General features: G+C 38.4%; 1 protein-coding gene across 46 annotated transcripts in view; it reads right to left on the bottom strand.

The window, feature by feature from the left end:
* Positions 1 to 5,007: 5,007 nt before the first annotated feature.
* PWWP3B (PWWP domain containing 3B) overlaps positions 5,008 to 15,914 on the bottom strand; it is a 29,218-nt gene continuing 18,311 nt past the window's right edge. For 22 of the 46 annotated variants that reach the window (XM_085008054.1, XM_085008056.1, XM_085008052.1 and 19 more), the window contains 2 exons: positions 12,401 to 12,532; positions 5,008 to 9,028 (listed from right to left, as the gene is read on the bottom strand). In XM_085008054.1, the coding sequence (XP_084864180.1) occupies positions 6,723 to 8,801 (2,079 nt within the window). In that variant the 5' untranslated portion in view covers positions 8,802 to 9,028; positions 12,401 to 12,532 and the 3' untranslated portion in view covers positions 5,008 to 6,722. The remainder of the gene's footprint in view (positions 9,029 to 12,400; positions 12,533 to 15,914) is intronic. The other 24 variants (XM_085008060.1, XM_085008061.1, XM_021079727.2 and 21 more) reach the window with 2 other exon arrangements.

Genomic DNA, 15,914 nt, shown 5'->3' with positions numbered 1-15,914 from the left:
TCTGCTCTAATATTTATTTTCTTTTTCTACTTGATTTGGATCTAATGTGCTCCTCTTTCTCTAGTTTTGTAAGGTGAAAGCTTAGGTTGTTGATTCTGGCAAAAGGGATAGGAAGAAATTTTGGACTCCTGTCTTACCCAGGACTGTAAAACTTACTAATTTTTATTAGTATAAGTTTAAAATATTTAATACTTTTTTTTTTTTTTTTTGCTTTTAGAGCTGCACCCATGGCACATGGAATTTCCCAGGTCAAATCAGAGCCACAGCTGCCGGCCTACACCACAGCCACAGCAATGCAGGATCTGAGCCATGTCTGTGACCTACACCCCAACTCACAGCCATGCTGGGTCCCCTGACCCACTGAGCAAGGCCAGGGATTGAACCCACATCCTCATGGATACTAGTCAGATTCGTTTCTACTGCGCTACAACAGAAACTCCCTAATACACTTTGACATACATAATATGCATAATTATTGCTAGTTATCTTAGCCTTAGTGTCCACAAAAGAGAGCGTGATACAAGAGTTTCTGAGTTGTTCATTTGGCAAGTGGGTCTAGTGAGTCAGAATGAGGAAAACATGTGGTAAAACAAGGAAGGAGGAGAAGTCAAACAAGGATGTCATGAAATTGTACATCACTACAGGCAACTGGTGCTTGATCCTATGGGTCAAGAGTTGATATCCATTTTTGTGAGGATGAGTAACTGCCACCTCTAAGATAGAATAGGTACAGTGCATTTAATGAGGAATGATGTAGCTGGATGAGACCCTTGAAGGAAAGTGCAGAATTGAGGGTCCAAGCATCAGAAGTTGCTCTTGGGGAGTTATACCTTCAGAAGTGGAAATAGCATAATTACCCCTGGCAAGAGAGAACAAGTGCTGTTGAACTCAAGCTTAGGCTTCATCCCTGCCACCATGATAATTCATGGATTCATTGTGCCAGAAGTAAGATAAGTGAGGCGAGAAACTGTTTGACAGCCACAGCATGAGTCATCAGATCCACTTGGTTGTTAAATGCCTTCTCTACAGTCAGTTCCTTGGCTGGCCATGAATATGAGGCACAGAGACACATATGCTTTATTTCCATTTTTATGGTCCTATCCACATGGGTCTTATCCAAACTTTTATATCTTCAATTTCCAATCATCATTCTTCTGAGACCATGACATACTGGACAAATCATTCTCCACAGTCCAGAAGACCACCTAAAGCTACTATTTCCTCCATACAAAGTGAAGGACCAGGTGTAATGCTCATAGTTCTGCCAAGCAGAGGTTTTTCCCTTTAACATTATTCTTTAGAACTACTCCAACTGAAGATGAAATGTGGTGGCAGTCCACTTACAGCTATCATCAGTGTTTATGCTAATACCTCTGTGTACCAGGTTTAATGATTTCCTCTTCCAGTAGTTGGTCATAGATCACCCCCATCCCATGATGGGCATCACTGTAACAATGGACAAAACACGGGGATTTGTGCAAAATGCTGATTTATTTGTGCTTTCTCAGGCTGGATCCTGGAGAATTTCTATAATAGGGTGGGTTGCTATTGAGCCTTCCAGAGCTTATCATTTGGTGAATCTTATAATGTACAGTTTATGGTGGACAGCTCCTGTCATATAGTCACATGCTACCTCTCAGTTAGGCATGCCATATATACTGACCTCAATAGCACATAAATAGTTTTTTCTTTCTTGGCCTTAGCTGTGGCATATGGAAGTTCCCAGGACAATGATCAAATCTGGGCTGCAACTCCAACTTGCCCCACAGCTGCAGCAACACTGGATTCTTAACCCACTGCCACCATAACAAGAAATAGCATATAAGGAGCTATTTTTTTTTAATGGCCAGTAGTTTATTGGCATAGGAGTTATGGATTTTGCTCAGAACCCCAGGATTCTGTGTTGCAACTCCCATATAATGGCTTAGAATGACTTACATAGCGCATCCTTATTCACCATAGATACTGTAAACATTATCAGATATGCTGGGTCATATGCTTGACTAGCAGAATATCTTGCACTGCAGATCTGAAAACTTGGTGTGGGACCACCGTTTTCCACTGCAGCTGACAACATATGTTAGCAAGACCATGACTTGCTAAGTCTCTTGTTTTTCCTTTTATGCTGCACTTGAAGCATATAGAAGTTCCCAGGACAGGGATCAAACCAAAGCTGCAGCTGCAACCTACGCCACAGTTGTGGTAATGCTGAGTCTTTTACCTACTGCGCTGGGCTGGAAATCAAACCCAGGGCTCCACAGAGACAGCACTGGATCTTAAACTGCTGTGCCACAGCAGGAACTCCTCATGCTTTTATTTTTGTACAAGAGAAATAATATGCCAGTCAACTGTCCATACATTTAGCCCTAGAATATTATCTATAAAGCAGTGGCTCAGATTTATGTCAAACTAGTATGACACCATCTGACCTCTGATGTGTGCTTCTCATTATGGTAATGACACCCAACTTACTCCTGAGGTTTTGTGCTGTCACCTGGGCCCTGACATTCTAGAATCCTATCATCTCTATTGCAACATAGTGTACTTCCAATCATGCCTTGCAGAGGAGAACCAACGTTGAGTTTTTAAAAAATGTGAAGTGTTCTGCCTTACCAACACAGTTCTTATTACAGTAGTGTATTCTCTGCCATCTCAGGGAAAACAGGTTAGATATAAGTCCTTAGACCTTTTTTTTTTTTTTTTTTTTTTTTTGCTTTTTACGGCTGCCCCCGAGGCATATGGAAATATGGAAGTTCCCAGGCTAGGGGTCAAGAGCTGCAGCTGCAGTCTACGCCACAGCTACAGCAACTTGGGCTCCGAGCCATGTCTGTGACCTACACCACAGCTCATGGCAACACTCAGGGTTCGAACCTGCCTCCTCAGGGATACTAGTCAGGTTCATTACCACTGAGCCACGATGGGAAGTCCAAGAGATAAGTCCTCTTGTATCATGCAATAAATCATTTCTAATACATTCACTCCCTTTGACTTTCTCACCAATTCCTCAGTACTCTGGTAAGGAAGTTCTTATATCTCCATCTCATTTAATGTAGCCTGTTGTCTAAGCTTAAAGATGCCACCCAAGCAGCAGATGAAGGCAGATCCAGGGCAATGAACCCTGAGTCATAGATGTGTGCTCTCAAGTAAGTCCTCAAAATCCATTCTAACATATATTATCCCAGTTCATACATGTACATATTAGCCAGTTCCTATAATTCTTTATGGATCTTCCACCTAAACAAAAACTGTATTTTGGAAGGATTTTTTTTTTGGCTGCCCCCTTGGCATATGGAGTTCCTGGGCCTGGGATCAGACCCAAGCTGCACTCATGACCTGTGTTGCAGCTGTGGCAACGCTGGATCCTTAACCCACCTTGTGGGGTGGGAGATTGAACCTGAGGCCCAGTGCTCCAGAGATGCTGCCAATCCCATTGCACATCAGTGGGTCCTTGCAGAGACTGTATTTTGTTCCTTGTGCTGTGATAATACCTTATCCTTGCCAAGAGTTGGAAGCAATAAAAAATATGTGGTGGATGTTAAGACAATGTCTTTTGAGGTAGCTGTCTTAGATGAGGCTACTGCCTTATTTCTAGGGACAGGGAGGCTGGTTTCCAATAGTAAGGGTTAGGGGGCTGTTTTTGCTGGCTGAGGGTTCAGGGGATCATAGGTATTCAAGATTCTCATACCCATACTTAGAGTTCTATTCTTTCCTTATTAGGATACATATTGATATAGAGATCTATAAATGTTGTGAATGCAGTTTCTATGCAGCTCTGCACCCTCACATTAGAATCTGGGCCTGATTTTCAGCAATCAGCCTTTGGACTGGATGAGATGAGGGTCTTTTTTATCCAATGGGTTAGGGTGAATCACAGGCTGTGCATTCTCATCAGACACACAAGCCTGGTTACAGATTCATTTTTTTTTTTTTGGTCTTTTTTGCTATTTCTTTGGGCTGCTCCTGCGGCATATGGAGGTTCCCAGGCTAGGGGTCGAATTGGAGCTGCAGCCCCCGGCCTATGCCAGGGCCACAGCAACGCGGGATCCGAGCCGCGTCTGCAAACTACACCGAAGCTCATGGCAACGCTGGATCGTTAACCCACTGAGCGAGGCCAGGGATCGAACCCACAACCTCATGGTTCCTAGTCGGATTCGTTAACCACTGCGCCACGACGGGAACTCCTGGTTACAGATTCAGATAAGGGTGATCTTAGAGCCTCCCCTTACAACCATTCAGCCTGAAAGGGATCTTAGAATCCACACTGGAAGCCAAACTCATCTATTTCCACACGCCAAATGGCAACTCACTCAAAGAGGAGAATAAATGCATGTTTGAGGCACACCTCCCTTACTTCAGTATGTGCCACAATATAAATGACATTCCAGGAGGAATTAGGTGTCCTTCCTTTACCCTAAACCAGAATCCTAGGAACTCACAAATGTGCTTTCTCCGCCACCCCTTCTGCACTGAGCCCACACCATTGTAGGTGTGGTTTTCAAATACAGGTAGTTGGTCCATGAGGTTAAGAAAAACTGTTATGATGAAGTGCATCCTAGTCATTTTAGAAATTAAAGCTTGTCAGCTGGCTGACCTTAAATCTGGCACCTTAAATCCCCAGAGCAGAGCTTTAAACCAAACTTGGTTTGCTCTCTTGACTTGCAATTGTATGAATAAATGAATGAATAAATAAAGTAGTATAGAAAATACCAGAACCAAGAGATAGACATAGCTCTACTGAGAAAACTGAAGGTGGGTAATATATTAGAATCAAAGGAACACAATCCTGTAGAGGAAATACAGTGTTTCCCCAGGGTATAAGGACTGCATATCGTGTGGTGATGGTTTGTTGTCAAATGATCCTCAGGATCATGATGACCATGAGGAAAGTATGTGGACTGATACAGGTTGTACGCCTGAGGAGTCTTGGTCTTTTTCAGGCAGGAAGTTTCTGTGGACTCTGAAGCTTATAAAATTGTGAAGATTTCTTTTAAAATAACACAAAATCAATCATGAAAGTGAATATTTATTTAGAATGATAAGATAATGTATAACAAGCATTAAAATGATGACAACTACAATAAGTAAAAATTCCAAACAAATCACATATATGTGTATATATATACACACATATATATGTGTATATATATACATACACCACTTATGTAGATGCACAATCTGAAGTATGATGAAGTGAATATCCAAGGTGTAATATATAATAGTTTTACTGAAAATCAAAACATAGGACTTCTGCAAATTTTACATAAACACGTGGCCATATGAACACGTAACAAAAGCCCAAGAGTGGCAGTTGTCTCATTCGACAGGTTCATGTTAAGCCTTTAGCATTTATTTTAACATCGAGATTTTAAAATAAAATAGCTCTCATATCTATTCTCATTACAGTTTTGTTTCAAGTTAGAATAAACAGTCCATTGGCTTCACACTTCAACTTGCAATAGTGTAAACAAGTCTTGTTTCAAAGTAGAATAAACAGTTCAATGGCTTCAGACTTTAACTTGCAATTGTGTAGTTTTAAACATATTGGGATAATTGTCATATCTAGCCAAATAAAGACTTTTTCTGTGACCCATTTCCAAATTCACAGATTCTGGTCCATCTACTCTTTGCAGTAGTCTGGAATGATTTACCAGTTAGAATTTATATTATTAGAAGCAACTGGAACTACTGTATGAATAAGCCAAATGTTAAATTTGCTTAGTTTTAAACAAGTGACTATATATTTGGAGATACAATACTCAGAACAAAGTGCTTGCATTTTCTACAGTTTATATTAAGCTAGATGGGCTCTTAAGCAGTCAGTTTGGATTCATACATCTAGAGTAGCCAGACCATGAATACAATGATTCTAGCTGCCTTCTACATGTGGTCAGAAGGCTATATTAAGATACAGCCACTGTTAGTTATGAAGACAGCCAAATGCCTGTTTTAAGAAACCATTCAGCTATTGAGTAAAAGACACTGCCATAAATGGAATTTCAGGGAAGTGTAGGCTGCCAAAATTATTTTCTGCATGTTAAGATGTTCTTCATACACACATAGGCCGCATGCAGATAATATATTTACTTTATTTTTGAATTCCAGATTATTTTCTTGCAAAAGTAATTGCAGTTAGTTATAATATATAGCAAAGCATCTCTATCTTTGGTTCTATATCTCAGCGATATTTTTTCCAAAAATAAATTAGCATGGCAGAAAAAATAATTCAGCTATCTTACGAGAAAACCCAATATCTTATAAAAATTAAGCAAAAATATATAATTGATGCCTCTGAACTCTTTTCTAATTATCTTGCTTAGTATCTAATCCAGTGCAACTTTAATATTAAAATGATTGTGCACACTGTATTTAACTATACAGCATAGACACAAAAATGTCAAAAAACAAAATAGTGCTTTCCCTTATAAAACATTTAGGAATTACGCATTCTAAAAATGTATGGGAAAGTAGAATTGCTGAAATATGTTAATAAATTGACTTCAAAGAAGCGTAAGAAAAGGGAAGTGAAGATGTAGCAATTCTCACAGATCCTTGAGATCGCAAAAAACAAAACAAAACAAAACAAAACAAAAAACCAGTGAACACATCACCAAATGTCTCCCATTTCTGGAAAATATTTATTAGAGAGAATCACTCAAGAGATTTTTTTTTCTTAAATCAGTATCTATGGAAGCTCCCTGTTATGGTTTGGACTCTTAGAAGATTTAACGAGCCTCATTTGTTAATGGTTTCCGTCTCTTTTCGAATATGATTTTTGCATCAAATAATTCTCTTTCTCTGTATCCTAGAGATGGCCCTTTTAGATACTTTGCTTCCGCTGCCTTGTAATCTAACCCATCAACAGCAGAAATTGAACAAATGATTGCTTCTGGCAGAAGAACTTCGAGGATAAATTTAATTTTATCATCTCTGATCAGAGTCAGCATTTTTTCATCTATTTGTTTATAGATTTCTTGCAAATATTTCACCACCTCATCCAACTGATCTTCATCCTCAAAGTATGTTTCAATACAGGGCGTGAACCTATTTGCATTCAAAAATGATTTAAGCCACCTGGACCCTTTTGTGCCTTTTAAAATGGCTAAAAGATGGCTCTCTGTTCCCTTTGCATTCACAATGAAGTCCACCAGGTTCTTGTTGGCTCGGTCCCGAGCAGACTTCATTCGATCTGGAAGAATTTTCTGGAAGGACATTTTCTTGGTTTGGGAAGTCACAACCATTGATTCCGTAGGATTTTCATTTTGCAACTTTGGAAATAAGTTCCTGAAGGTATCCTGCTTGATTACTTTTCTAAGTGGATAACTGATGTCAGCAGCATAATACTCAAGGAAAGAGCCTGCAAAAGAACCACAACCTATTCTAACTCTGTAGTCACAAATCAGCGAGATGCACCAGTCAATACTTTCACTGTATTCCTCCCTGGCCTGATCCACTAGTGCTTGTTTCTCTTTGCAATCAAATTTCTTTAATCTTCTAAAAGGCACCCTAATGCCTCTCTTTTCAGGATTCATATTTGCCTCAACAAAAAGCACACTTGCCTTTCTCTCTTTGCGCCTGATGCTTTTTACCACTGCTGGCCAAAATGGATATTTTTGATATTTAAACCAGACGATCATTCCTGTTTCAAACGAACGTGGCTCATAATGAAAAAGGAAACGTGGAAGTTCTTCATCTTCCTCGTTGTCATCTAATATGGAAGCATCAATGGAACTTACATGCACTGACTTGTCAGAAGCTTGACGTTCTTCCCCAAGATCCTCAAAATCCAGTCTCTGAAGATTTCTTTCATTATTCCCAAGAAGGAGTGAATAATCCATGGCACGGCTGGAGGCACTCAGTGAAACCTGACATTCCCATGAAGAAGGTCGAGCGCAAGCACCCGTCTCTGATTCCACGGTAGGTTGATTCTGGCTGGTACCTGAGCATGGATTCGAGGGACCCTCTCCAGGATCTTCAATATTCTCTGTGAAGGTAGAGCATTCAGAGGAAATAGCCGGGGCTTCTGGGCAGATGTCCTCTGCCTCTTCTTTCAAAGCTTTGGGCACAGTGAAGTAATCCAATGGCAAAGGTGGACTGAACTTTTCTTCTTTAACACATACATCCTCCTCTTTGATGGTAGAATGCAATGGCATGACTGCAGAGATGTCAATCTTTTTCTTGCTTTCCTTTTCCTCTTCATCTTCTGAAAGTGATGGGAAAGTCTGGCACCAGCTGAAGTCTTGTGATGACTTGGTTTCCATTTCACTTGGAATAGCATCAATGATTGCACGCACCTGTGATTTATCATCACTCAGGGAATCATCACTCTCTGACGATACTAACAGGGATGGTGGATTTTCATTTTCTTCAAGACACTTTGGTAAGTCTCCTTCGTGCTTCCGATACTTTTTATGAGGGGGCGAATCTGAAAGCTTTTGTAGTGCATTTTGAGACAGTGTAGGGTTCTCTTCTTCATCTGAACTGCTAGCTTGAATCAGATTTGTTCTCTCATTCAGAATATCCAGTGCTGCTTTTAGTGCCCTTCCATAGGCTGTTTCCTCTCTAGGTGGGTCACTGGCCTCTGACTCTGCTGCTAGTGAGGAGACAATAGCTTCAACTTGAGATTTATTTAGGATCTTTGTTTCTGTGCTTTCCACTTTAATTTTTTCATCTAGTAAGAGTATTTGAACTTCGAGGGAAAATGTCTTTTTTCTCTTACTGTTTGATGAGGCCTCAGATCTGGACAAAACTTTTGCTGGCCACAACTGATCTTGCCAGTTGCATAGGACGTACTCGGCTTCCATTGCGCTTTAGATTTGTGTGCCAAGAGGATATTATCAGAGATTGAGGTGTCCAGCTATTCCTGTCACTACTGAGGCAGTTCCTACCCCAGACAATACTTTTTACCAATGTCTCTTGTAGAACTACAAAGAACTACAGAGGCTTCACGACCCGTGTGGCCTGTTCTCCTTCAGCTGAATTTCCCAAGGGTGCCAGAACACGTTGTTTGAATGGGACACTGTGAAAGATACTGAAATAGTGAAAAGGAAAAGAAGAAGTGTCAGCGAAATAAAATTATTTTGCCAAAGAAGGTGGGCAATTGCAAATAGAGAAGAGATAGAAAAAAGGACAATATCCAGTGGGGCATCAGATGGAGGAGAAAAATGCAGCATAATGTAAAGTGGAGGATAAGAACTGGAAAAATGTTTTTTCATAATACGTCAAATTGAAGACTTTCCCTCATTATTGCACATGATTATTAATGAGTGACAGTATGTGTGCATGATGGCAAAGATAGGAGAAGTTGTGGTGGTGGGTCGGGAACTCTATGTTATTAGATACTTTTGTATCTCTACAAAAGTAGGTATTTTGTGCCTCTAATGTTATACCTATGGCAGTGGGACTCTAAACTCAGCACGTCTCAGAAACATCTGGAGAAATTGTTAAAACTAGATTTCTAGACCCTATCTTGAGAATTTTTTTCAGAAGGCCTAGACAGCATCCAATGTTTTATACTTCTAATACATTATCAACTGATGTTGAGGCTACTTGTCCAAGAACTCTCTGAAAGCACTGTTCTAGCTGAACACACAGCTTTATAATTTTTAAGCTCTAAATGCTTCCCTGTCCACCCAAAGAAGGCAGAGAAGGATAACAGGGGCTGTATGTCCTGAACCCAGACCACAACACAATGACCTTATTAATAGCATACACTTAGAAGGTAGAGATTCAGAATGGCTGCTAGGTTCACATATTGGGTAGGATAATTATCAAGGATTTCTTGAGAGTTAGGTGGCTGGCTAGGGCCTTAGGTAGACAGCTGAATAGTCTCTTGTATGAATTCTTCATGGTGGTTTAACACATAAGATTCTTTCCCCAAAGTAGAAGCTACTGCTTTTAACTACAAAGTGTCACGGCTATGGAACAGGGAGCAAAATGAATTATACCTCAAATTTTCAACCTAATATGATTGTAATATGAAATGTAGTTTTTAATTAAAAATGCCAAGGCTATGGAGAAAGAAGCAAAATAAATTACACCCCACGTTGCCAACATGTTTTCAATGTGAAATATTTTGTGAAATGAAAAGAGCCCTACCCATGTCACATGGATCAGGAGGGGTCTGGCCCTGTGATCCGGTTGTCTTGATTCTCATTCCAAAAGGAGACAGGGAATCAAACAAATTAAATGGATAAGGCATAAAGAAATTTCTCTACCAAAACCTGAGCAGGCATGTCATTCTGAAACACAGGAATGAAATGAAATCTCATCTGTGATGTAGATATTTATTGTCGTCCTTGTTCCTATTATTTTAAATTCTCTCTGTGTGATAGTTATGAAATTTGCTTCACACTTAAATCATCTTTTTCAGGAAATGTGTGAGGTAAGGTCAAGTGAAAAGGGAAGTAACAACTGCCTTGTGTCTACAATAAGCCAGATTATAGATTTTGTTTGAATCCTCGAATCAATCATCATGTAATTTTTCCTCCTTTACATACATATTTTTAAACAGAATTTAATTACACTTTACATCGTGTCTCACAGTCCACTAATACAAAATACCTTTCATTGCTTTATTAACCTACTTCATAAAAATGGTTGCCTGGATAAAATTTAGGAAACCTGGCACACGCCATCTTGTGACCAGAATCGGAAATGCAGCCTCCGCAAAGCTTTACGCAGAGCCTCTCAATCACTATCAGATTTTTCTTATGAGAGAAAGATAGGAAGCACATTTAGCCACTCAGGAGCCTTCCCAGGCTGCTAGAACTTTCTAGCAGGGTTTGGTTGCGTAGAATGATAAGAGGATCATAATGTATTGAACTCACTGTTTCTAGCTGTAAAACATCCAGAAGATTATTAAAAATTGAGAAAATGCAGAAAGGTATGTACAAAGCTAAGGAAAATTCTATGTACAAATAATCACTCTGAATATTTTCTATCTTTCCAGAAGTTTTTACATGTATAGATAAATGCATGTCATTTCAAAACAACAGGTATCAATTAAGAGCATAGTTTGAACATCATCCTATATAAGTGTTTTCCACATGATTTTTGAATTACATGAAATGAGGTTTTCCCCACATTTGCACCATTTTATCTCAGTATTTTCCTTGATGATGTAAAACAAGTAAATGAGTAAGTATATATCAATATTTTAAAAAGACAGAGCAGTAAAGCTAGTCCTATCTCTCCAACTACACAAATAATCTTGTTAAAAATGTGGCCGATATGTTTTCCCAGATTTGGTTGCATGAATTATATCATATATATGTTTTACTAACACACATATTTATTTTTAAGTGAGTTTATATGGCAAATGCCATCCTACAATTTGATTTTTTCACTTTATTTCTTGGCCATTTCAAATCACTACATATAGAGGTTCATGCTTCTATTTTCCAGATACATAGTATTCCACTGTATGGATGCACCACCTCACATAATATTTAAAAAATCGCTAATAGAAATAAACCAAATTCCCCCTCTGTCTCGCACTAAAACTTAAAGGATAAAGAAAAATGGTTATTGCTGACCATAGCCATACCTGTGGCCTGAAAATAATGAATTGCAAGGAGGACACATGCAGGGCTGTAGCCAACACAGCAACCAGGCTACGTGCTTGATCAGGTCTGGGAAAATTTCCACTATCGGCAAAAGATGGGGAGAAGGGGGGCTTTGTCTGCACATCTGTGTGTGTCTATGAATGCTTATGTGTTTGAAGCAAATTGGGTACGTTGTTTCAGCTTCATTTTCCTTTCATGATTATAAAGTTAATCATGTGGAAATCTACTCTAAGGATGCTGATATAGGCTAAGAAATAACATTAAAATAGTAACTTGACCATCCAGAAATGCTGACTAATATGGGAGCTTATTCCCCCTTCCCAGGTATTTTCTGAATCACATATATATACATGCATTTGTATGTCCAAGTGTCTTCATTCAAATACATATTTGTTCCCCTTTCCATGCTCATTACAAGTGACACATACATAGTCTATGTGTCTATCAAATTACAGAAGTATTTCTCCCTATGCTGTCATACATTTTTATCTATCATTTTCTGTGTAAATTAATAAATACTTAAAAATGCAAACAGTAACAGAATATCTAGTAATATAAACATGGAATGCCAAGTCAATAAATTAGCATGAACAGCCATGCTGCACTAAAGTCTTAATATAGAGGCTGTAATTTGATCACCCCTTCTCCCACTGTGGACTTTTAAAGCATTGGGAGATACAAAAATTCCAAAGGATTAATTCTTCCAAAATGCCAGCAGTTCTCTCAAAACACACACCCTTCCCACCACTCTAAGACCACTGTCCCTGTTTTTCTCATCTTTACTCTGGGGTTCTGAGAAATCCCTATAAAATAACTAGATTTAAGACAGCCATTACCTTGAAGCTTCCTGTCAGCTGCAGCCTGGTGAAATGCAGCTCCTCCCCCAAGACTGGTCTGGCACAGCTCACTCCCAAGCTTCTCAGAGGATGCTCCGCCCCCTCCCTGTGATGAAGACAGACCGCCCTCCCCTGAATTAGGGGAGGGAGAATTGCCAAGTTAAACTGCACAAGTGTTAAAGGGTAGAAATATCCCTTTTAAAAGAACTTGAAAGTGAATTGGCAACAAGTGTCTGTTTAATTTCCCTTAGGACAGCAATTTTTTTTTTTAATTTAAAAAATCCACTTTAAACTACTTAATCAGATTTTTTTCCCTTGTCTTCTCGGTACCTTACCACCGCAGGTAAATTTAAAACCCAGCTGGTCTTGCTTCATTAAAGCAGTTCAGTAAGGGTCTTGATTGGGATTGCACTAAAACTGTACATTATTTTAGGGAGAATGGCTTTACAATATTTTTTTGTTGTTTTCAGGACATGGTATGTCTCTGGTATGTCTCTCCTTTATTCAGTTTTTTTTTTTTTTTTTAATGCTTCAGAAAGTTACAGAGACGTCTTCTTGTGTTTTTCTTTTTTCTGTCACGTCATTTCCTGAGCCAGGAATCAAACCCCTGCCACAGCAGTGATCCAACCCACTGCAGTGAAAATGCCGGATCCTTAACCTGCTGCACCACAAAACTCCCGGAGACGTCTTCTTGAACATGGATATTTCTGGCCAGAGGCTGAAAATCATCAGTTTGGTGGGGAAGTACCTATTTCGTATACTCTCATCAATAACTGGAAATTCCTTCTTATATCTTATTGGTATTTTTGGTATTTTTCATTCACACAATTCAAAGTGGAGGGAATTAATTTTTAAAAATACACATATTTATTTGTATGTCTGAAATATATTTTGCAGATTTTGTTCATTAAAATTCTGTTAAAATTTAGATTTCTGATTTAACTTAGAAAGCTAATTTTAAATATAATTAGTGATAATTTGGGGAATTAAGATATTTGGGAATGAAGTGTTTTCATTGGCCTCTGTATTTTATAATATGTACTATATAAAATATATCTGTATGTAAATATTTATATGCACATTCATCTTTATATTTTATATATACATTTATTATATATAAATAAACTTTTTTATTATAGCAGAAAAAGGAAATTAATACATTGGCCAAAGAGAATGACTATCTGCTCCTGATTAACTCAGAACCTGATTCAACATCTGGAAATATACATAATTAACATAAATGTTTGTTGAATTGAAGGTGTTCAGAGTATAATCCGGTTTGAAACCCAGAATGTGAGCTATAAAGAGACATAAGACATTGTGGTTTGTGAAGATCTCAGTTCTAGGGTCCTCCCAAACTGAGGATGATGTTGGGCATTCCTCTGGCAAAGCAGTAAAAGCTTTAGTTTTCAGTGGCTGCTAAGTATCTCTAGTAATCTCTACTTTATTCTTTTTGGGGGGGCTTAGAAAACACCTTTATCAGTTTTGATTAGGTATCTCTGGAAACAACTCCATATTAGCCCTCAAAATAATAGCCATTCCTTTTTGTTACCGGTGTACAATACAGTGATTCACAATTTTTAAAGGTTATACTCCATTTATAGTTATTATAAAACACTGGCATATTCCCTGTGTTGTACAATATATCCTTGTAGCTTATTTTATACATATTAGTTGATACTTCATAATCCCCTACCCGTATTTGGCCCCTCACCCTTCTCTCTCCCCCTAGTTTTTCTATGTCTGTGATCTGATTTTTTGGTTATATTCACTAGCTTGTGGTATTTCTTAGATGCTATCATATAGTGTTTGTCTTTCTCTTACTTCACTTAGCATAATACCCTCTAAGTTCATCCATGTTGCTGCAAATGGCACAATTTCATTCCTTTTTATGGCTGAGTAGTATTTCATTGCACATATAGATCACATCTTCTCTTTCCATTCACCTATTGATGGACATTTAGGTTGCTCCCATGTCTTGGCTATTGTAAATAATGCTGCTGTGGACACTGGGGTGTATGTATTTTTTCAAATTAGTGTTTTTGTTTTCTTTGGCTATATACCCAAGAGTGGAATTGCTGGGTTATATGGTAGTTCTATTTTTAGTTTTTTGAGAAACCTCCATACTGTTCTCCACAATAGCTGCACCAATCTACACTCCTACCAACAGCATGGGGGGGGTTTCCTTTTTCTCTATATCTTCACCAATATTTGTTACTTGTCGTCTTTTTGATGACAACCATTCTGACCTCTGTGAGGTGGTAACTCATTGTGATAATTTTGGGAATGAAGATATTTGGGAATGAAGGGTTTTATTTGGCCTCTGTATTATATAATATGTAATGCATATCAATATATAAATATGTATAAATCATATTTTCATATATTTTATTTTATATGTATTTATATATAAAATAAATATATAATTTTAAAATCTTCATTTATGTAAGCATTAATATTTGAGACATAATAATAAATTACTGAATGTAATCTCTAGGCTAATATGTTATTTAGGGCTATAATACAGTAATGTTTTGTGCTATAAACAACCCCTAAACCTCAGAGACTCAGCCCCAAAGAGTTTATAATGCTGATGTCCAAGTTCAGTGGAGGTCATCAAGTGGCTGGAAAGGAAGATTTTCTGTTCTAAGGAGCCATTAAGAGACTCAAACTTCCTCCATCCTACCATCTTCTTTGGCCTTGAAGCCCTCCACAGTTTTTGCACTGGGGTAGCAATCTTATGAAGAGGGTCACTGGAGAATCCTGTGGAAGGTTTTAGGGGCTATGTCTGGCAAACATCACTGCTGGTCACAGTCAATGAGCTAAAATGTTAGAGGAAGGGGAAGGTAGTTTCTTCATGACCCAGGAGGAAATTGACACAAAATCTAGTGAACACATAGCATTCCCTCTGCCACAGGAAGTTAACCCTTTAGATCTTTTACAGACTTCTGTTAAGTGCTAAAAATTTTTTTAAAAAACAATCATGTATCATATTTATAATGATTGGGACAGAAACTTCTATTTGCGCACCCTAAATTCACTCTTTGCATTCCTCCTCATTAACAGAACCCCAGTTGCATTCAGGGTGGCAGTGTAAACTCTAAAATTTTTCTTTTTCCAGACTCCCTCACTATAAGTCATGGCCATGTGATAGAATTTCTTGCCAAAGAATATAAGCAGAAATAGTTGCGAAGACTCTTAAAGAAAGTACCTCCAAAGAGGGTAAACAGTCCTGTTGGGCTTTTTTTTCTTTCTCTTTCCCTCTTTTTTCTTACTTCTTCTCTAGAATTTGACCATGGTAGAACTCAGACAACTATTCTGAACCAAGATGTTACTTAGTAAAAGGATGCAACTCACTAGGGATGAAAGATCCTGAACCCCTGAATAATGGGACCACCTCGTTCCAGTCACTTTAACTTAGTGAAGCAATAAACTTCTAGCTTACCTAAGTCACTGTATTTTCCAGTCTCTTCCTTGTAGCAGAAAAAAAGTTGATCACAAACAAAAATAATAT

The sequence above is a fragment of the Sus scrofa genome, chromosome X (genome assembly GCF_054392235.1).
Source record: "Sus scrofa isolate SSC_HxYL_T2T_F1_AM1 chromosome X, Sscrofa_HxYL_maternal_Yorkshire_Landrace_v2.0, whole genome shotgun sequence".
Lineage (NCBI taxonomy): Eukaryota > Metazoa > Chordata > Mammalia > Artiodactyla > Suidae > Sus > Sus scrofa.
This window is presented reverse-complemented; position numbering and strand designations above follow the sequence as displayed.